The sequence below is a fragment of the Sorex araneus genome, chromosome 2 (genome assembly GCF_027595985.1).
Source record: "Sorex araneus isolate mSorAra2 chromosome 2, mSorAra2.pri, whole genome shotgun sequence".
Taxonomy (NCBI): domain Eukaryota; kingdom Metazoa; phylum Chordata; class Mammalia; order Eulipotyphla; family Soricidae; genus Sorex; species Sorex araneus.
In genome coordinates this window covers 295230186-295253580 of record NC_073303.1, presented here as the reverse complement: position 1 = coordinate 295253580, position 23395 = coordinate 295230186, and the positions used below count along the sequence as shown (strand labels likewise).

The 23395-nt window shown below is 45.0% G+C and overlaps 1 protein-coding gene across 4 annotated transcripts in view; it reads left to right on the top strand.

Moving 5' to 3' along the window:
- The first annotated feature begins 5796 nt into the window (after positions 1 to 5796).
- ATP11B (ATPase phospholipid transporting 11B (putative)) overlaps positions 5797 to 23395 on the top strand; it is a 116078-nt gene continuing 98479 nt past the window's right edge. For 3 of the 4 annotated variants that reach the window (XM_055124852.1, XM_055124853.1, XM_055124854.1), the window contains exon 1: positions 5797 to 6117. In XM_055124852.1, coding sequence (XP_054980827.1) covers positions 6091 to 6117 — 27 coding nt within the window. In that variant the 5' untranslated portion in view covers positions 5797 to 6090. The remainder of the gene's footprint in view (positions 6118 to 23395) is intronic. The other variant, XM_055124851.1, reaches the window with a different exon arrangement.

The window sequence follows — 23395 nt, the reverse complement described above, 5'->3', positions numbered from 1 at the left end:
GCTTGGGGGACCATATAGGATTCTGGGGATTGAACTAGAGTTGGCTGTGTGCAAGGCAAGTGCCCGGCCCACTGTACTGTCACTCCAGTCCCTGCTTTGATATTCTTTTATTTGGACTGGAGCAATAGCACAACAGGTAGGGTGTTTGCCTTGCACTCAGCTGACCCGAGTTTGATTCCTCCGTCCCTCTCAGAGAGCCCCGCAAGCTACCGAGAATAACCCACCTGCACGGCAGAGCTTGGCAAGCTACCTGTGGCATATCTGATATGCCAAAAACAATTAACAGCAATTCTCACAATGAAGACATTACTGGTGCCCGCTCAAGCAAATCGATGAACAACAGGACAACAGTGCTATAGCACAGGCTACACCTTGTGGTGTTCAGAGGCCATGTGATGATCAAGCCCAGGGCTTCACACATGCATGCCTCTACCACTTATGTCTTATTCTGGCTCCCACTTTGATATCCCTAAACTAGATCTTTTTTCCCCCCAATGACTCAGATATTGACATTAGCCAGGTAACTCACTTAAACTTTTATTGAGTCTTTTTATGGGAACCAAAATGATTGGGCCAGGAATCTTTTTGTTTGTTTTTGGGGGCCACAACTGGAGGTACTCGGGCTACTTCCGGATGGTTCTGGGGGTGTCCAGGTAACCAGATGTGGCTCCAGGAACCGAACTAACATAGGGAGCAGACAGGGCACATGCCTGAACCCTTCTACTGTTTTTCTGGTCCCTGGGTAAGGAATCTTGACCTTAAAAAGCTCAGTTTGTGCTTTCTGTGGGTGTCTGAAATTGCTCAGATCAAAAAAAAGATTCTTTTTTTTTCCTTTGTTATACCTAAGAATTCTAGTACACCAAGATTTTTTTTTAACCATGGAACACATTTCACAGGTATAGCTAACAGAGAATTATATTAACAAGTTTAGTCAACAAAATGAACCCTGTTTGCCACTTCATGGGTGTGTGTTATATGCAATATTAAATGGTAAACTCGCTCCCTCCAAAGGTCTGTCACCTCACTCAGGATGGCTTCAGGTTTCCTTGTCTGGCACCACAGCCCAACCTCATAACACACTTTACTTCTGCCTCTTCACCAGCACTTCTCAGTGCAAAGCTTTACTTCGGCAATAATCTCCTACCTGACCTTTCCCCCTCTCCAGAACATGTCTGCAGAATAATGCCGATTCCATTCTGCCGTTTCTTTTTCTCTACACCCCCACTTTCTGGGCTGGAGAAATACTACAGCAATAGGGTGCTTGCTTCACACGTGGCTGATCAGGGTTTGATCGCCACATGGTAGAGGGACCCCAGAGTTAGGAGTGATCCCTGAGCACAAAGACAAGAGCAAACCTTGAGCATACTTGTGTGTGCCCTCGCCCTGCAAAACAAACAAACAAAAACAACCCCAAAATAATAGCCCAAATTAATAAAAGTACTCATTTAAAAAGAAAAATAAAAACCCACCTCGTTGGGCTGGAAAGAGTTAAGGAGGGAAGTGGTTGTTGGCTATGCCCCGGGTTTGAATCCCCAGCACCACATATGTTCCCCTGAGCACCACCAGGGGCACTCCTGAGCACAGTTAGGAATAGCTCTTGAGCACCAAGTATTGTGGAGGTCCCCAAATAAATGCAAATGAAATTTTAAAAAAATCCCACTTTCTGCAAAGACCTGTGACTAGCCAGAAACTCTTCTGATAGTCTGCCTCCATTACTCGATCAACTCCACTTCTTGTGCCCCAAACAGTATCTTCAATGTTACTTAGGCATCACGACTGATGATATTTTTTTTTGGTATTTTTTTTGCTTTTTGGGGTCACACCCGGCGATACACAGGGGTTAACCCTGGCTCTGCACTCAGGAATTATTCCTGGCGGTGCTCAGGATGCTGGGAATCCAACCCGGGTCGGTCACGTGCAAGGCAAATACCCTACCCGCTGTGCTATTGCTCCAGTCCCACGATATTGTTAAAAGTAGAGTGTCAGACATACAATCATCCCACACATGGGGCTGGAGCAATAGTACAGTGGGTAAGGCACTTGCCTCGCATGCAGCTAACCTGGGTTCAATCCCCCGCATCTTACAGGGCCCCCGGAGTCCTTCATGACGGATTCCTGAGTGCAAAGTCAAGAGGAACCCATGAGCATCACCCAGTTTGGCCCACAAACAAACAAACAAACAAATTGTCCAACACCATGGTCACCACCAGTGTCAGCATCACTGTACCAACATTTCATGGTCCTTTTCCATTCCCTTCACCCCAAGCCCTTGGCAAACTCATTTACAATTTTTTTTTTTTTTTTGCTTTTTGGGTCACACCCAGCAATGCACAGGGGTTACTCCTGGTTCTACACTCAGGAATTACCCCTGGCGGTGCTCAGGGGACCATATGGGATGCTGGGATTCGAACCTGGGTCAGCCTGGGTCAGCCTGGGTCGGCCGCGTGCAAGGCAAGCGCCCTACCCGCTGTGCTATTGCTCCAGCCCCTACAATTTTTTTATTATTAAAGTTTGGGTCACTTGCTTTTCAAAGGTCTGTCACCTCAGTGTTCATGTGTATGATTTTGATGTACAGTTATCTCAAGCCTCTACCACCTGTGTCCAAGACCCTCGACCAGTGTCCCTATGTCACCTGCAGTCCGGCTCCCCATCTCCCCCTCCATCCTCCCCACTTGGTATTCTCATTTCTACAATCCAGAGCCAAGGGTTGCCATCATTCAATACCTTCCATTCTCTATTGCTTTTTCCTGTTCTCTATCTTGCTCAAAAATTATCTTGAGCTTTCCTCAGTCTTAAAAAGTCTTTGATCCTGCAAGTCTACCTGCTCAAAAGACTTTTATTTCTACTTACATCTTCCAATTTCAAGTTCAGTTCCAATTTACCTCTTTCCTACTGAGCCCTCTACAGTTGGTATTACCCCCCTCCATTTTCCGGGATTGGTGACTATTTTCAATCCAGTTCTTTAGGACTGAATCCCGTTGCGACTTAGATTGGTAGCTAGTAGCTAGTAGAGTTCTCTCTGCTAGCTTTCCAATTTGATTGTCTAGGATCATAGTTATTATATATATGTTTGGTGCTTCATTCATTTAAGAAATGGCTGTCCTGTATCCTAGATTCGAAACATTTATTATTCTGTAGTATAACAATACTGTTTTTACATATTGCCACAAAAAGAAAGAAACAAAGGAGAGAAAGGAGGAAAGAAAGAAGAAAGAAAGAAAGAAAGAAAGAAAGAAAGAAAGAAAGAAAGAAAGAAAGAAAGAAAGGAAGGAAGGAAGGAGGAAAGAAAGAAAGAAAGAAAGAAAGAAAGAAAGAAAGAAAGAAAGAAAGAAAGAAAGAAAGAAAGAAAGAAAGAAAGAAAGAAAGAAAGAAAGAAAGAAAGAAAGAAAGGAGGAAAGAAAGAACTATGGAGTAAATGGTTACTCCAAAAAAAACCGTTTTTTTCTTTCACAGTTGGTACCTATCTTAAGTTCTGTGTATCCCACTCTCAATGTTTTTCAAACTTCCTAATCACAATTTGTGAGAAATTAGTTCATATGGTGACCGTGTGTGTGTGTGTGTGTGTGTGTGTGTGTGTGTTCACAAAGCAATAAATGCTACCTATCCAGTACAATATGTTTTGGTGTTTTCTATTATATTTCTCAAAACATCAGTCATGACACACTAAATTGATCACCATTACACACAGTACACAAAATATTCTATGCTTCCTATATGAGGTCTATAATAATAATATAAAATAAAAATATAAAAATAATATGAGGTCTATAATAATATAAAATAAAAATATAAAAATAATATGAGGTCTATAATAATATAAAATAAAAATATAAAAATAATATGAGGTCTATAATAATATAAAATAAAAATATAAAAATAATATGAGGCCTATATAGACCTCATATGAAGAATATATAGATATATAATAATGCTTTAGGAAAATGCTTACAGCAAAACCCCCCAAAAAACCCAATGCCTAGACAGCATTTTCTACTTCTGACAGTTTGAACTACAATTACGAGCTTTGCAGTTATCCTGAAATCAATTCTTAGAACCTTCCACCCTAGCATTAAGAAACAACCCTTCCTCTCACTTATAGCTTTTGAAATTTGGGACACAGTCAAATAATAACGCATCCAGAATCCTTAAAAATTCTATTTCTAATGTAGACTTGACAAACTTTAGTGGAATATAAATAAAGTGTCCATGACTAATTTTATTTAGCTCACTTGCAAGATGACTAAAAATAGAGTTGGGCATATTTTTTGCTTTTTACTTTCTCATGAGCATGTGTTTTGCTGCCTGATCACTCAGAATTTGAATCTCAGGTTAGCCAAATTAGTCACAGGTAACATTGCCTTTGAAAAACTGATGAAGGTTAAATGAGATTATGCAGGCAAAGGCTTGATATAAGGCCTAGGATACTTACATGCTCTATGAATGGTAACAATATTTTAACACAAAAGTAAATAGTGCCAATTTCCTTTTGGGATTATAAAGCAAGGCATAGTTATTACAACAAAAGGAGGATTAATTACTTTTTTCAGTATCTACCAACATTTTGTCAGTGGATTATTCAGAATATAAAACTTTATTGCTAGTTTCACAGAATCTAAATATCCTTAAGTAAATAACCTATGGTGCTAGACAACTATTACATAATATGGGCTAGCTAGTGCAGCTGTGTATATATATATATACATATATATACATATATACATGCCACTGTCAGATTTGTTTTTTGCTTTTTTAAAGAACCACCTACATGTTCAATGATAAAGTATGTTTTAATTTAGGAAAAATATTTCACACAAGACATATACACAACTCTCAAAGATGTGGAAAGGGATGCATTTAACAAGGTGTGAAGTGTGTTACCGGCTAAAAAAAATATTTCATACAGTACATATGCACAATACTCAAAGACACAGGAATTGCATTTGAATACAGTGAGACCCCACATTGCAAGTGTCCCTTCCAGGCAGAAGCCTCCGTCCATCTTCAACATTCCTTCTCTTCTCTGCTCATCCACACCCTTATTCTAACCCAGGGTGTTTTTGATTGCAGGAGTTTGGCAGTAAACAGCTACCTTCCACAGAAAGTATTTTTCCACCTAACGTGCTCCATTTAGCACAGCCAGATAGAATATCTCATGCATCCTCCAGGAAACACGGGTCCAGGCAGAACCAGGCACAGGGGAGTTGCAAATATTCAAAATTAATTAATCCAGATCCCTCTTCAGCATTCAACTCAAGAAGGGGGGGGGGGGGGGAGAGGGAAGGGAGGAAGCGCGGAGATCAAGATTCCCCTAAACCCCAGCCCAGTCGTTGCCTTCCAGAGGACTGCGTTATGCCTTCATAGAAACGTTCTGACAGCGTAATTGAAGCCAAAATTGGAGACCTCTTGGGATTAACCTTCAGTCAAGCGCACTCCAGCGTGTGCAGATGCGTGCAGGGGGAGCGGGGAGCCGAAGGCGGGCAGCCGGCCAGGAGCAGACCTGCAACAGGAGGCAGTGAGCGAGCAGCCGGCCTGCAGCTGCTGGAGACAGACAGACACACAGACAGACGCACACACAGGTGCACCTGAACCCGGGGTGGGAACCCGTCGCGGCGCGGGCGGCGCAGGCCCAGCCCCCCTCTCCCCCCGCCCCCGCCCCGCGCCCAGCAGGCGGCGGGCCCCGCCCCCCGGCCGACCCCAGGCCCCGGACGGCGGCGGGGCGCGTCCGACCCCTCGGTCCACGCAGCCCCTTTCGTCACGTCCGGGGGCGGGCCCGGGTGGGGCCGGGGGGCCGGGCAGGGCGGGGGGTGGGGTTGTGGCGGTGCTTCGGGTGACAACGGTCAATAATGAAGGTGGCTGCGGCGCGGCGGCAGGCTGAGCTGCGCGGGGCGAGGGCGGCGCCGGGGCCGCGCCTGTAGGAGCTCGGGGCCGGCGCGGCGAGATGGGGCCTGGGCGCGGGGAGTGAGCGGCGGCGGCGGCGGCGGCGAGCGGCACTTGAGCGCGGAGGGGCTCTCCGGCTTCCCCCCCTGGCCCGTCGGCCTCCACCTGCAGCCCCTCGGCGCCCCGCGGGACCGGGACGGCACCGGCGGGGGCATGTGGCGCTGGGTCCGGCAGCAGCTGGTAGGTGCCTGCGTCGTGCTGCGGCCCCGGGACGCCGCTCGGGCTCGGGCCGGCGGGGACGCGGGGCGGGCGGCGCGGAGCCCGCGAGGCCGGGGCGCGGGTGCGCCGGGCTAGGCCGCGGCGGAGGCGGGCGCGGGGCGCGGGGCCCGGAGCCGGCGCCGCCTCGCGCCGGCCCGCAGCCCCCCGACGCGCCCCGCGCCGGCCGGCGCTTCTCCTTAGCCCCCCCCCCCGCCCCGCGCGCTTCCCCCGCAGCGCCCCGCGCCGCCCCGACGCGCCCCGCAGCTCCCCGCGCTTCCCCGCAGCGCCCCGACGCGCCCCAATGCGCCCCGCGCCGGCCCGCGCTTCTCCGCAGCGCCCCGCGCCCGCCTCCCGCCCGGCCCCGGCCGCGCTCGGCGCTTAACTTCCTTCCCGGGGCCGGCGGCCCGCAGCCGGGTGCGGGGGAGCGCGGGCGCCCAGCCCGAGTGCGGTTCGGGGACAGGACCGCAGGCGCGGGGGCGTCCCGGGACACGGCGCGGGGCAGCGCGGGGTGCGGGTTGGCCCGAGCATGTCACGATCCCGTGCGGCGTGGGTGGGCCGCGGGGACGGCAGGCGCGGGGACGGAGCCCCCCGCGCGTCGCGGGCCGGCCGGGCTGCGGGGCGACGCGCGCGGGAGGCACGGGGGGCTGCCCGGCGCCCGGCCCTCCAGCCGGCCCCGCGGGAAACTTGCGGCTGCGGAACCTTCCCATTTCCACCCCCCGCGTGCCGCCCTGGGCAGTCGGGGAGGGAAAGGGGTTGGCAGCCCCTGGTTTAACTTTCCCAGTCTTTCTGGCACCTTTGGAGGGAAAAAATGAAACAAAAAAAGAGAGAACTTAAGGGTGACTTCTTAAAGGCAAGTCAGACGCGCCACCTTTCTTAGAATTAATTCAGAGGTAGAGATTTGAAAAAAAAATAATTTTTTTTTAAATGTCTTTATCTGCCTGCTGCCAACCACAACCCAGAAAATACAAACCGAAGGTAACAATTAGGGCAGAAATTACACCTTGCCCAAGAAGCCTTAAAAACCTCTCTCTGATGAGGCCGCTGGCGCCCTGGCAGGATCGTGTTTGCTGAAATGCGTCTCTAATTCGGGCGGTGTTTTTTTTTTTAAAAACTCATTCCAAAAAGATGGTGTTAATCTTAGGGAAGCAAAATGTATGTATATATATACACATATATATATATATAATTTTTTTAAAGTCGTTTTACGGGACTCAAACCCGGATCCCTCACTTTTCCTTGCCTCTTGGGAGAGCAGTTTAATATTGGGAGAAGAAATTTGGGGTTTTCGGAGCCCCCGAGAACACAGAATACAGAGGAACATTTCAGTTCATTCATTTTGCAGTGAGCGTCATTCTCCGATAAAATATCTTCGAAATAAAGCTGGAGCTGCCTGCCACTCCTTCACACAAGTGTTGTCTCTATTTTTAGCTCGGTGTAACTTCAGATAGGCCAGCTCTGCCTGGTTAAGAAACCTAGCTAATGATGTCACTGTAATATGCCATTTGTTGTAATACTTCGGCTTTGTTGCATTACTTACGGTGTGGCATAGTAACTTGACTCTGGTAGTTAATTATTACAGGTCTGATCTCATGCTTTTGGGTTGCCAGTCTTCAAGTCAGGCTTATTTATGGCCTCTTGTTTCTGTGTGCTAGGAAGTGGTGGTTTTTCTTAAACATAAGCTGCTCCTAGTAGTAGATGCAGACACCACTTTCTCAGGGTTTAGAATATTTGATCTCCTGAATAACCTGGTGGCAGATTCACTGTCCTCTTCAAACAGTCCCGTAATATTTGGAGTTTTTTCTTCTAAGTAACTTCAAGTGATGAGACTTAAGAAAAAGGAAGGGCATGAAGTAGTGTGGTTAACAAGTTGAACAAGTATCTGTGTATAAAAAATGCTGTCACTAACCTGGTGCTGCTCACCTCACTGGTTTTACTTTTAAGTTACCAGATCTTCTGAGTATGTAATCAGACCTATGCCGATTTAGGACTTTGTATCTCTGATTCAGTTTGTACAGTCACTGAAATTATCCGCTAAGGATAGTGATCCACAGAGTAATGAAAGTATATCTTACTATTTCAAGCACAAGTTAGTATCCCAGGAATACTGCAACATCAAAGTTTACATTTTATGTCCATTTGCTCGATGAATAGTTACTATGTTTTAGTACTTAAATTTATTCCATCTGTTTATTTCGTGATCGTGATCGTTTATTTTGGTGGTGGTGGGGTTTTGTGGGGTTCATATGCAGTGCTGGGGACTGAATCGGTGTGATTGCAAACATAGTCTTAATTCCTGTTCTAGCTCTCTAGCCTACTAGATCCAGTAAAAAAAAATCCAGATATTTGGGACAAATTTTGGAAAATTAAATCACAGGGACAAGGTTCTTTTTTGTTACAGAAATGCTTTATTATATGAATCCTAGTTTTCAACAACCTGTGTTGCTGAAAATAAAAAATGACAGCATTTCACTGCAAAAACAGCTACTAAGCTCTAGTAATTTCTCAAAAAATATTTGACTCCTTATTTCCAGAAACTATTTTCGGTACTTGAGATGATGAGAAAAATCAGGAGGTTATCAGGAGGTTGATGATTTTCCTTGAGAGAGATAAAGTAAAAAGATAAAGTAAAAAGAGGGAACTGGAATACCCCTTTCTCTTTTATTTCTCTTATTATTTTCTTTTCCAGTTCACAATGCTTAAGTAATTTTACACAACATTTTCTTATGACATCTTGTACAGTTAGAATTAGCCATAGTCTGCTTTCTCGTGGCATTATTTATGTTAACTAGTGATAGAGTACCTTGATTAAAATAGTAAAATTATTAGGTATTCACTATCCTGATATTTAGATTTATATGGTAGCTGTTAATCACTGTGCTTATTAAAATTAAATTCTAATTAATTTAAATTTAATGTGATTCTTTACCATACTGGACAGTTAAGAGTAGAACATTTCACTATCACGGCAAATTGTATCAGACTGCAGTAATGCGATTTTTAAATCTGGATCTGTAGAGTTGAAATGGAGTATTTCTTTACAGGGCAATGTAATGTTCCATTTTTTTTTTAACACACCTTCTCTGCAGACATTAGAATCAGGTCCATGAGGGCCTTAATCATCTCCATATGCTCATCTCCCCCCTCACACAGTGTTTGACGCAGAGTAGATATCCAGTCCAGGTCTGCTGAATATATGATGGATAAGTGAGGAAAGAAGGAATCCATCTATTGTTTTTGTATTTACAGATAAAATGCCCCAGTTCAGTTCTGATCAACCCAGGAAAAAGCTAGGAAATCATTGTAATTTTACAAAAACAATAGCTTATTTATTGTCAAGCTGTTGTAGGATTCCAACCTGCAGTATGCAGTAAGGGGGGGAGGGAGGGGGAGGCAAGGAGGGAGGTGGGACCAAAAGCTCCATCTGATTTAGCTTTAGAAACAATTTATTTCACCCGGTGACCCAGACTGGACCCAGATGGAGCTGGGAATCTTGAGGTCTAACCCTGAACAAAGTCAAAGCAGAGAATTTACGCTCTGTTAGCCCCACGTTCAGGAGAGACGTGTCCTTCGAAATGCATGCAAGGTGAAAAGGGTCGGGGGTGGCATGAGACTAAGACTAGGAGTGGTTCAGGGAAGACCGGGCAAGGAGCTCCATGGGAAACAGAAGGGAGGGCTTGTCTGGCCGGCTGATGGAAACAGCTGGACGGCACCCTAGGTCAGAGGCCACCTGCTGCTCCTCAGTGCTGACCCTAGTGCTGTCTGAGCATGGCCACAGTACCAGGATAGTCTTTTTTCCCTTTTTTCTTTGATCTTTGGGCAGTGAGCAGGGCTTACCCCTGACTGCACTCAGAGATCATTCCTGGCGGGTTCTGGGGACCATCTGTGGTGCCCGGGATGGAACCCGGGTCAAGCCACACGCAAGGCAAACGCCTGATCTGTTTATAATTATCTTTCGGCCCCAGGATATTTCTCCTTCCATATATGTGGTCCCTGCAAGTTTGTATTGGGGGGGGGAGGGAGAGGAACTCAACAGGAGATGGAGAGAGATCACACGTTGTGGTGGTGGACAGAGTGTGACAATTTGTTTTTGGAGAGGTGTGAAAAGGAACACCTAAAACATACAGTGTTGTAATTACTTCAATAATGAAATGCAAATATCAAAGTTAAGAGAGTGTAAAATATCTCAAATTTTATTTTGTTTAGTTGCGGGGGGAGAGGGAGAGGGGAGGTCGCACATCTAGTGGTGCTCAGTGCTTACTCCTGGCAGTATGCTCAGGGATCACTCCTGGCAGGGCTGGGGGACCATGTGGGGCACTTCAGATTGAACCCAGGTCAGCTGTGTGCAAGGCAAACGTGTGCAAAGCACCCGACTTGCTGTATACTCTTCAGCTCCCAATCTCTCTCTCTCTCTCTCCCTCTCTCTCTTTTGGCTTTTTGGATCACACCTAGCAATGCTCAGAGGTCACTACTGGCTCTACATTCAGGAATTACTTCTAGCAGTGCTCAGGGGATTATAGGGGATGCTGGGGATCAAATCCAGGTCTGCTGCATACCAGGCAGATGCCCTCCCCCCTGGACTATTGCTCCGGCCCCAATATCTCACTTATAGTTACATACCGAAACAGTATTTTGGGAAGATAGGGCAGAATATCACAATTTGACCTATTTTAAAAATTGGGGTGGAGGGAGGATGACTCCTAAGAGGTGCTCATAATACTGGGATGAGATCTGACGGGTGACCTTCCTGCGATTTAGCCAGTCCAAGGGCAGTGGCAAGAACTGGAGAGGCAGTGGGCACTGCTCAGGTCCTGTGGAGTTCAGGATTACCCAGGTGACCCCGGGGACAGGGGTTACACCTGGTGATGCCTGGGGAACCACGTAGCATTGGCTAATCCTTGTACTGGCCAGCCCCATTTAATATTTGTAGTGATGTTGCTGGATTTTTTTAATTTAAAATATGATTTTAATTTATAACTTATTTATATCTATAACAGGAAATAATAGGGCTGCTATATAATACAAATGAACTTGTGTTTATCTAGCACATCAAAGTCTCACTTGTTGGAGTAGATTGTAAATATCCTAAAATATATTGTTTCTCTTTATATCCCTCGCGTTTAAGACAGCAGCTGGCTCCTGTAGCTATTCACCTGCTTTGCATTGATTGAATAAATGAGTAAACGTTTTTTGGTTTCTTTTTTTTTTTAATTCTGCATCTGTTTGGAAGTACTTCTCTATTACTGTTTGGAAGTACTTCTCTATTACGGAATGAATGGACAATAGGGAAAGGAAGCACAGGCCTGTGGTTATTATTTTGATAGGGCCAAGTAGGATTTAACTTCAGGAATTGATGTTTTAAAAGAACCTCGATTCGTGTCTCCCTCCATGGGTTGCAAGTGTGTCACTGAGTGATGATGATGATGATTTATTTATTTTGAGAGGGGCCAGTAGAGTAGGCCAGACAGATGTGGGAATCCTGACCTAGATCTTGGGGTGAGGGAGGTGACTCAGAGGGCTGGAGGGCATGGGGGAGCCCTCAGTTCAGCTTCTGGCACCACAAGGGGGTACCTTCAACACCCAGTAGCCTGGGCGCGGCCTGGTGCCCCTACCCCATCCCCACCCCCACCCCCACAACGCCCCCAAGATAAAAAGAATCTTTAGAGTTTAGACTGTTTGATTCTTCTGTCTTTATGCTGAAACATCTATTTTTAGATGCTGCTTCTATTTGACTAAGGGGAACCCCCAGTTTCCCAGCAGCACTGATGGCCTTTATTGCGACAGGTCCCTTCCGCTCCTGCAGTCTCCTCAACCTGGCAGAGTGATCTTATCAAAACACCTGGAACCACGGTTCTCAGAAAAACCTGCTGAGGACTTGGCGTTGCTGCTCAGAGTCTGAGTAGAAGTCTCTGCCTGCGCTCCGTCCCCTTTGCTCTGTCCGCCCCAGCTTCTCCACAGTTCTCCCCGGGTGCCAGGCGGGCTCTAAAGTCTCAGGTCGCCGGCCCCCAAGACTTTAAACTTGACTACCTGACTGAACTCGATTACCAAATGTCTTTCCCCTCGCTTGCTGCGGGTTCCCTCACTCCCTTCGAGCCCTTATTCAGTTATCACCTTATTAGTGAGGCCTATTCTGGTCCTTCAATATAAAATCATGCTGCTCATTAATTATATCACCCTCTCCTCAGCACCTTTCGTTGTTTAACACACGTTTTATATATAATTAGCTTCCCCCTAACCTCACGAAGGCAGAGGTTTTAGCTGCTTTCGTTCCCCCTTATAAAACAGCCATTTCTTCGACACTGCATCTACTTTTAGGTAACACCTTTTCCTTCTCATTTATGTCTTCACTCAAAGCTCTGAAACTACCAAAATGAAGCAGCCCTGGCCCAGCCAGTGTCCTAGGATGTGTTTCTTTGTCTTTTCCCAACTGTGGCCCCCTCTTACCTTATTTTCTTTCTGTAGCTACACCCCCTCTTACCAAATGGCTCCCATAGCCCCGCTGTTTCACAATTCTCCATTGTTATCCCCATCGAATATCCTGGGTGCCCACATACGGCCATATAGCCATACTTTTGATTATTTTGCTTCTTTTTTTGATTTTTTTGCTTTTTGGGTCATACCCAGCGATGCTCAGGGGTTACTCCTGGCTTTGCACTCATATGGGATGCCGGGGATCGAACCCAGGTTGGCCGCGTGCAAGGCAAACGCCCTACCCGCTGTGCTATCGCTCCGGCCCCTTATTTTGCTTCTTAACGGATATGTAGATATTTGGATAGTTGTCTTTTTTTCCCCCATTACAAAAAAAAAATTAGAGTAATCTTGCTTATGTTTTTAATATTTACATTTTGGTTTTTTTCTTTCCAATTGGAATTCTTAGATGTGGAATTGCTATATCTTGGTCCATGCTTGTACTCTTTTACTTGAAAAACTTTATGAATCTGATGAGTATGAATAGTATCTCATTTTGTTCCAGTTGCATTTTCCTGGTTGCTAGTGAGATCTAAGTGTTCTTTATTTCATTCATATGAACAGTCTCATTTTTTCCTATAGTTTGTCTTTTCCTTCTCTAGTTAGGCTGTTAATTCTTTGTGTGCCAAAAATCTACTTATAGTCTGTTCCATAGCGTTAGATAGTTAACTTTGTTGATGGTGCCCTTTTTGAGGCACACTTTGTATTTATTTGTAGGTAAATTTATTTACCACATGGTGTATTCATATCCAAAATACAGTAACAGATATATACATACCTCTCAGAGAGCCCGGCAAGCTACCCATGGCATATTTGATATGCCAAAAACAGTAACAATAGGTCTCATTCCCTTGACTCCTGAAAGAACCTCCAGTCATTGGGAAAGACGAGAAAGGAGAGGTTGCTAAAATCTCAGGGCTGAGTGTAATAGAGACGTTACTGGTGCCCACTCGAGTAAATGGACCAACAATGGAATGACAGTGATACAGTGACAGTGAATTTATTAGGCAAATGATACCTACTTTCTTTGGCTGGGGCAGGCACACCCACCAACGCTCAGAGCTTACTTCTGGCTTTGCACTCAGGAGTTATTCCTGGCAGTGCTCAGGGAGCTATGTGGGGTGCCAGAATCAAACTGGGAGCAGCCACATACAAGGCAAACCTCCTTACCCGCTGTACTGGCTCTCTGGCGCTGATTTCTTCTTTTTATTATTTAGGAATTCCTTTTCTCTACCACTCACTATAAACTTTCTCCACTACTGTCTCCTTTTCGTAAGGATTTTTTTTTTACACAACCCTGGATATGTAAAATAGACACTCGAATCAAACATTTACTGATAATCATATATTTAAAATGGTTTTTGTGACACCCCCCACCTCAATCCACATTCAGGACGGGGTACCACATGTGCTGGGCGCTACCAGATCATAAAGTTATTTTTCTAGTGTTTTCCTCAAATTGGCATGAAATTCTCAGCATTTAGGTCTTTAATAAGCCCTTACTTGATTTTTATATATGGAACAAAGAATTTATTTTCTCCCATGTGGAAAGTTACTATTCCTATGTTGCTTACTTGATAAGCCATCTTTATTTGATTGGGGTTTTTTATTTGTTTTGGGGCTACAACCAGTGATTCTCAGAGATTACTCCTTGCTCTGCACTCAGGAGTTATTCCTGGCAGGGCACTTGGGACCATATGGCATGCCGGGGATCGAACCTGGGTTGATCACACGCAAGGCAAATGCCTTAGCCACTGTATCATCTCTCCAGCCCCTAAATGAGCCATTTTTTCCCTACTAATTTGTGCTGCCAGCATTCTCATTTACTTGATATCTTGTTCTTAGAGGTTCTTCTGTTTTATTCCTTCTTATTGAATAGGTGAATATTACATTACAGTGCAGCAGTGGTCTATTGACTTAATTTTAGCTTTTTTTTTTTTATGATGGATCATCTCGTTACCTGATTGGGGAAAAAAGAACAATTTTACTTTATTTTATGGGGGCTGATGTACTATACCAGGCCAGAAGCCACTTCCTGGCATCTGTGTGTGTGTCCGTGTGTCTGATTCATGCATGCATAAGGCCATGTGAGGCTGCTGAGGACCATTGAGGCCACTCCCCAGCCTCCGTGTGGCATCTGTTCTTGGAGTATTGGGATCAAGCTTCATCCCTATCCCCCTCCATCTTATTAATTCTGCATCGGATCTTTTATCTTTCATATGATGTTTCACATGATAATCATCAGATTATGTGACTCAGTGGAAAATTGTAGGATTTGGATGAACTTTGCATTGAATTTGTTTCTTTTCATGCATTTCCCTTTGATGATATAGAGTCACAGATTGTATTTCAATCTTGTATTTCTCTAGCTGCTTGTATATTATTCTATCTCTCTATAAGGAGGGATTTAGAAGTTTTGTTTTTGGTTTTTTGTTTGTTTGTTTTTGTGTGTGTGGGTGGGTGGGTTTTGGGCCACACCTCCTGTACTCAAGACTTCCTCCTCGTCCTGTGCTCAGAGATCACTCCTGGTGGTTCTTAGGGGAGCCACACATGGTGCCAGGGAGGCCATCCCGTGCAAGGCAGGCACCTTCCCTTCTGTTCTATTTTCCTGGACCTGCATTTAGAAGGCTTTCACAAAAATATTCCATGTTACGCCTACAAGTTTGATTGCATAATAATTCTTTCTTTTCTTTTACCAGTTTTATTGAGCTATGCTCCTATCCCAGTTTATCCTTTTTTGGTTTTATTTGGATTTGGCATTCTGGACCACATCCGGCAATGCTCAGGGGCTACTCCAAGTGGTGCTTGAGGCTGTCATGCAGTGCTGTGGGTCATGGCCAGAACGCCAGCCCTCAGTTGATCCCTTTGATATGTGCAATTAACAATTGGTTGTTTTGTTCTTGTTTTTTTTTTTTTTTTTTTGGTTTTTGGGTCACACCCGGCTATGCACAGGGGTTACTCCTGGCTCTTCACTCAGGAATTACACCTGGCTGTGCTCAGGGGACCATATGGGATGCTGGGATTAGAACCCGGGTCGGCCGCGTGCAAGGCAAATGCCCTACCCGCTGTGCTATCGCTCCAGCCCCTTGTTCTTGTTTTTGTTTTAGTAAATTTATTGAGTTGTCTAGCCACACTGGTTGTAAACATTTTATATTCCTCTTAAAGGACTCCTACCTATTGCTTCTTACTCTCTTTCTTCAAGCCTGTTCAGTCACTAATCTACTTTCTCTCAAGACTTGCCTGCTCTGGGCAGTTCTATAAATAGTGCCCCCTGACATCTGGTGTCTTGTGATTGTCATCTTCCACCTAGTGAGATGTTTCCAATGTTCATGGACCATGGTGTAGCTTGTATCAAAACTACTCTCCTTTCTCTCTTTTTTTCTTGCCAAATCTATTGCACTGTATTAGCATACCACATTTTGTTTATCCATTTATCAGTTAATGGACATTTAGTTTCTTTCCACCTATTTTACTATTGCAAATAATTCTTTAACCAGTCCTATGCATCTTTGTACGTACATATCTTCATTTTTCTGGTTTTAATAATGGAGTGGAATCATGGAGTTAAATGTTAACCATATTTTGAACTTTGTGAGAATTTTTTCCAAAGTGACCATTGTAAACTCACACCAGCAATATATTCACGTGTCTTCAGAGCCTTGCTTTTGTTACGATCATCATATAGTGAATGAAATGTTATCTCATTTGGGGGGGGTTTTGTTTGTTTTATTTTGGGGCTACACCAAAGTGTTGTCAGAGGTTACTTCTGGCTCTGCACAGAGATCACTCTTGATGTTTCTGGGGATTGAACAGGGTCACCTGTTGCAAGGCCATGCCATAATTCTTATGCTGTCTCTCCAGCCCCTTTATTGTGATTTTGATTTTGATTTTTCTGTTGAATATTTCAAATGTCCTTCACTGTATCACTGTCATCCCATTGTTCTCGATTTACTTGAGCGGGCAGCAGTAACATCTCTATTCCTCCCAGCCCTGAGATTTTAGCAACCTCTCTTTATTAGTCTTTCCCAATGATTGGAGGCTATTTCAGGGTCAGGGGAGTGAGACCTATGTTACTGTTTTTGGCATATCGAATATGCCACGGGTAGCTTGCCAGGCTCTGCCGTGCAGGAGGGATACTCTCGGTAGCTTGCCAGACTCTCCGAGAGGTATGTATGTATATACTCTCTGATTTGTTGCCTGCTGTCTGAACTCCATCAAATACAGTGTGGTAATTATGGAAAATGGGTAGGAAGTGTCAATGTGTCTGGAAAGCGGCCTGGAGCGTGGCGGCAATTGGGTATTGGAGGTGGCTGCTGGGGCTGGGTCCCTTGGGGCGGGGAGGGTTCTCACCCACCCCTCTCTGGGGCGCCATGAGTGAAAACAGCCTGGCGTGGAGTCCGCAGTACTCATGACAACAGCTGGGAGTAGTCAGGTCAGGAGAGATGAAACAGGGGGTGGTGCTTTGCTCCTTGACTTTAAGAAGTATGTAATAATTTTTTTTTTCTTTTTGGGTCACACCTGGTGATGCTCAGGAGTTCTGCCTGCCTGGCTGTACACTCAGAAATTACTCCTGCTGTTACTCAGGGAACTATATGGGATGCCAGAGATCGAACCCAGGTTGTATTTCACCTTACCTGCTGTGCTATCACTACAGCCCCTGAAGCAGATGATCTTGACTGGGGAAAAATAAAGAAAAGAAAGTTGGAGTAAGAAACAGTAAAGGGTAGGAAGCTGCTTGCACACTGTAGGTCCAGAACCATCCTGGCACCCATTAGGGCCCACTAAGTCCGCCAGCAGAAATTCTTGAGCACAGAGCCAGGAGGAAGCCCTGAGCATTTCCGATGTGGTACAGAAATCAAAACAAAAAATATAATAATAAAAAGTTACTGTCTTTATTAGCCACTTGTATATCATTTTTGGAGAAATGTCTGTCCAGGTCTTTATGCTCATTACTTTTTTTTTTAATTGTGTGGATTATATATTCTGATTTTATAGCCCTTATTTGACAGTTATGTTATTTGCAAATATTTTTCCATAATATGCTAGTTCTGACTCTTTTAAACTTAAAATATTTCTTATTTTTAAGCAGTTTGATTTATTCTAAGGATTTAGTGATTTCTTTTATTCATCATTGCTTTTCTTTTTTTCCCCCCTTTTAAAAAATGAATCACCAAGAGATACACAGTTACAAAGTTGCTCATGATTGGGTTTCAGTCATACTATGTTCCAACTCTTGTTCTGTCACCAGTGTGTTACCCCACCCTTCACCATGGGGACAGCTTTCCCTCTCTCCCCTCCACCCCCTCCCTCTCCCTCCTTCCCTCTCTCTTTCTCTTCCTCTCTCCCCTCTCCCTCTCCCTCCCTTTCCCCCCTCCTCTCTGTCTCTCTCTCTCCCTCCCCCCCCCTCTCTCTCTCTCTCTCTGCAATACAGTTACTGAAAGGTTATCACATATATCACTTTACCTCCTTTTAGCACTCCATTCTTGTCCTTTTTCCTTCTGGATTATTTTTATTCTTGCTAAGGTATATTTAGTTATTTTTAAAGGAAGTACTTATTATAGTGAACTTTCAGTCATTATTATATTTACTATTGAGTTTTACTTAGTATGAAATTCTGGATAAGCAGTTACTTTTGCTCAACGTGTTGAAAATACTTCTTGCTCCATTACTTCCCCACATTTATTATTGCTGTTGAGAAACATTTTTAAATTTAATTGCTACTGCTTTGTTGAGAATGTCCTTCATTTTGCAATTTTATTATATTTTGCCCGTCATATTTTTTTTCCTTTTGCTTATCTAATTCTGCACTTATGTGTGCTTCCAGTTGAAGACTTATTTCTTCAATTTAATTTTTTTGTCCGTTATTTTTCCTTAAACATTGCTTCTTGGCCTCTACTCTTCATTTTCTGGAACTCTTGTTTGATATTAATTTATCCCCTCTACCTCTTACTTACTTTTCCACGTTTCTTTATTTTCTCTGTTCTGCTTTTAGTGTGAATTTCTTAGTTTCTACTTCCAGTTCACCAATTTTAATTTTCTTACCTGTTTTCAATTTAGAGTTGATTCTGTTTTTCTGAGTTTTTATTTGTGTGACTTCTTATTTCTAGAGTTAACCATTGGACTTACTTTATTTCTTGTGCAAAGCTTCCTAATTTGCCTTCACTCAAAAAAAAAAAAAACAGATACATGGTCTCTCTGGAGATTTTACACATACACATAGTTAAATATACACAGCTTTCCCCAGCCTCCAGTGAACCAGACCACAGGACCCAGATACAGGAGGGTCCTCTTGGCTCTTACCATAACAAAGAGGGTGAGCTTAAGACTGTCTATTTCCACGCCTGGAATCTCAAGGGATTAGTCCCTGATTATAGAAATGATTATCTCGTATTTAGGCTAGTTACATCTTCTTAACCAAAGAAAAAAGTCTTTATTTTTACTTTTGTGAAATAAAAGGAGCAGGTCCAATAATATGTGAACTGTTTCAAGGTCAGTAGCTAATGAATGCCAAAGACGGAACTTGAGTCCAGTTTTCAGTTTGTTTTTTTTCCCAGCCAGTGTAGCAATCCGGGCAAGAGTGACCAATCTGAGTAGTTTTCCCTAATTTCTTCTACTTCTCTGTTTTATCATCTTTAAATGCCAGTGAGTAAGAGAAGGCTGAAGAATAGAGTAGGACAAAGGTCTCGGCAGCAGACTTTTTTTTTTTTTGGGGGGGGGGGTTTGGTTCATACCCGGCGATGCACAGGGGTTACTCCTGGCTTATGCACTCAGGAATTACTCCTGGCGATGCTCGGGGGACCATATGGGATGCTGGGATTCGAACCCGGGTCGGCCTCATGCAAGGCAAACGCCCTACCTGCTGTGCTATTGGTCCAGCCCCTAGGCAGCAGTCTTGAGGAAAAAACAAGTGAGGTTTGAGGGGCATTGCTCCTAAGCAGTGCTCGGAAGGCCTTTTTCTCACCTCCCAGTGACGCTCAGCCAGCCAGGTCCGTGTTAGAGTGCAGGGACTTGAGGCTGTGGTGCTTCGGGCCCTGTAGTCCCTCCCCTGTGCTGCTCAGAGGCTCCTAGGCCACACCCAGTGGTGCTTGGGGGACCATGAGGTGCTGGGAATGAAACCCAGGGCACACAGGACATTTACCCTGAGCCCTGAAGTACCTCCCCGGCCCTGTGGACTTTGATGGCACAGGAAGTATCTATCAGTAGTTTTTAAAAAAGTAAACATGAAGTACAGTTAATTGAATCCTATAGGGAAGACTCGTGATGTGACTGTGAGCAGTCACAGAGGGTGAGGACGTGCAGGAGGCCCTAGGAAGACGTGAGGTCCGTGGCACATGGGCGCATGAATCCCCTCAAGGGATTTCCTAGACTTAGTACTAAAATAGAAAAGATGATAATGTATGGTCTCAGCTTTAAAAAAAAAAAAAGAAAACTCCATTTCAAATGAGGAAGAGTGCCTATCCCTTCCTAAAGTTGGTCCTTTATACCTTGGGTTAATCATTTTTCTCCTCTAACCAATACTTTTTCCTTTCCCATCATTACTGTTTCTCCCTCTTTATCAACTGCCTCATTTCAACACTCTAAATATATGCTTGTCATTTGCTTACACCAAAAAGTTTCTCATTTGGCCTAGCCCTTCTTCTGACCTCTGAATACATCCCATTGCTTACAAGGTAGCAGTGCCGATAATGGTGGAAGTAGATCACATGTAAGAATGATCTGAATCAGAGCAGGAACGCTAGGACAGCAAGTAAGATGGCTTACCTGTCATGGAGCTGACCAGTTCAGTCCTGGGCACCACCTGTGGTCCCCTGAGCACAGAGCAAGGAGTAAACCCGAGCACCTCCGAGTGTGGGTCAGAAGCAAACAAAAAGAGTAAGTGTAGGAAATACATTTTATTTGCCTGCTTGTGAATCCTACAGATATTCTTCACTTCAAATAAGTGTGACACAGCTTAATCACAGGACTGTCATATTAGTCTCATGACTCCTTTATGTGTAATGTTTTTTTCTTTTTCATGAAAACTTTGGAATTTTAGGATAATAGAGGATGATATATTTATAAAATGTTGCGATTAATTATCAGGTATTGCTTTGAGTCAAAGATAGGTTTTTCCTTAGGTCTCACCAGTTAGCAGTTACAAAGGCGTCTCTTGGGACGGGGATGGCTGGGAGGGGGGTGCGGGCTGGAGTGCGTGCTCTGCATGTGGAGTCCCGGTTTGAGCTTGGCACTGCATTCATCCTCTGGCGCTGCTGAAGAGCAACACCCACCCAACCCCGGAGCACTGCCGAGTGTGGCCCAAGGGGAATTTTAAACAGAGGTGTCGACTCAGTCTTCTCTGTTTGAGGTCTGCCTCTAAACACCATTCTGAGATTGTTTTCCACCTCCCTCCCGTTTATTTGTTTTGAGGCTGAGAAGAGAGCTGTTATTTCTTACTCTGATTTCAGAGTATGTTTTGATTTTTAAATCTATTTGCTTCCGAAGCCTGTGCTCTACATATTAGCCTGCGGGACTCCTCAGGCTGTCCAGCGAGGCTGGGGGGTCTCCAGAGTCCTGCTGTGGGACCCTGGGGCTGCTCCTGGCGGTGCTAGGGAGAGCGTGTGGTGTGTCAGGGAGCAACCCCAGCTGCTGGCGTGGAAGGTGTGTGCTTTAACCTTTACACTGTGTCTCTCACCCCACTGCAGTTTTTTTTTTTTTTAATGAAGTTGCCAGAATTTTTTTTTATTATTAAAATTAGGATAGCTAGACTAGCATTAATCTATCTGACTACTTTTCTTGTTCAAGATGAGAAGAGACCAAATGATAAAGGATCAGGTATTATCAGGGAGTTGAGACTGTTGAGTGGGTATTCTGGGATGACAACCAAAAGTGTAGTGTGTGCCAGAGTCCCCAGCCTGGGCCTTGCAGCGTTAACCTAGTCATGAGGGTGTTGGGATTGTGTTTCTTTCTCAGTGCCCTCAAATTCCTGGTAGTGCTTGCTGTAAGGAGTATGACTTGAAGATGCGTTTCACACTGTTACAAGCTAATTTAATAACACGTTTGTGTTGACTTAGAGGGATTATTGGAACAGATTTGCAGGTTATTTTTTAGACTGGAATATGGAGATGGTGACCCCTTGCACGTGACTCACCCTGGTTTGAGCCCCAGCACCACAAACGGACTCCAGGAGTAAGCCCCGAGCACAGCAGGGTGGCAGCCCAAACAGAACAAAAAAGGAAGCTTTGATATGTGTGGTTTTACACTTCCAGTCATGAAATCTTATGAGAACTTTGCACTGTAATCAGAAGGATACATATGTATAAATTCGCGTACAATTTCAGAGATTCACAGATCCAAAGCCCGCTGATAAAATCAGCTTAATAAGTCACTTTCTTCACTTGAGACACACTTCTATTTCTTTATTTTCTTGTTTATTATTTATTTATTTTTTTGCATCACACCCGGCAATGCACAGAGATTACTCCTGGCTTATGCACTCGGGAATTACCCCTGGCGGTGCTCGGGGGACCATATGGGATGTTGGGAATCAAACCCATAGGTGCAAGGCAAGCGCCCTACCCGCTGTGCTATCTATCGCTCCAGCCTCCACACTTTTATTTATATATACTCTTTTCTTTTGTCTCTTTGAGCCACACCTAGTAATGCTCAGGGCATACTCCTGGCTCTGTGCTAGGGATCACTCCTAGTGAGTTTGAGGGACCAGTTGTGATTCGGGAATCAAATTTGGGTTGGCCACATGCCAGGCAAGTGTCCTGCCTGCTGTACTATCCCTCCAGCCTCACTTTTATTTAATTTATTTCATGACTTATTTAAGTTGCTACAGAGATGCTAGCTGGCTGACTTTCTAGGAAACATTTAGCTGTCCTTATAGTCATAAAAATGAAACAGCTATTTTGTTTATGAAAAAATGTAACAGTGTCATGCATCAATGCAGAATTGCAATCACTTAATTCGCCTGCTAAGATCAGGTGAATTAACCATGACTAAAAAGTTTAAAACCCATCCAAAGGATGTTTATTGAAAGCAGCCTTGGGGGTAAGGGCAGACATTATTATTCTTACCGTATTGTACTTTATTTGGGGGTGGGGGATCCTCTCGAGTCAGTTCTGGAGGTCTGGGAGCACTCCCGGTACACGTGGCCAGCTGTGCTCGGACCCGGCGATGCAGTGCCGCTCCGGCCCAGTGCTGCCGGGGGCTCTTAGGGCTACGGTGTGCGGTGCCTGCCCTGGGATCCCAGTGCTGCCGGGGGCTCTTAGGGCTACGGTGTGCGGTGCCTGCCCTGGGATCCCAGTGCTGCCGGGGGCTCTTAGGGCTACGGTGTGCGGTGCCTGCCCTGGGATCCCAGTGCTGCTGGGGGCTCTTAGGGCTACGGTGTGCGGTGCCTGCCCTGGGATCCCAGTGCTGCTGGGGGCTCTTAGGGCTACGGTGTGCGGTGCCTGCCCTGGGATCCCAGTGCTGCTGGGGGCTCTTAGGGCTACGGTGTGCGGTGCCTGCCCTGGGATCCCAGTGCTGCCGGGGGCTCTTAGGGCTACGGTGTGCGGTGCCTGCCCTGGGATCCCAGTGCTGCCGGGGGCTCTTAGGGCTACGGTGTGCGGTGCCTGCCCTGGGATCGAGCGCAGGTCCTGGTGCAGGCCAGCATTTGACTGACTCCTCAGCTCCACTCTCCCTGGTGCTTGTCAGTTTAAATGAGGATGTCTTGAAATGTATTTAAAATTTCATTTTTTGGATATTTGAATGTATCCCTTTGAAGTCATTGTTAGAATTTTCAGGAATTCGAAAACCTTGCTATGTGCTCATT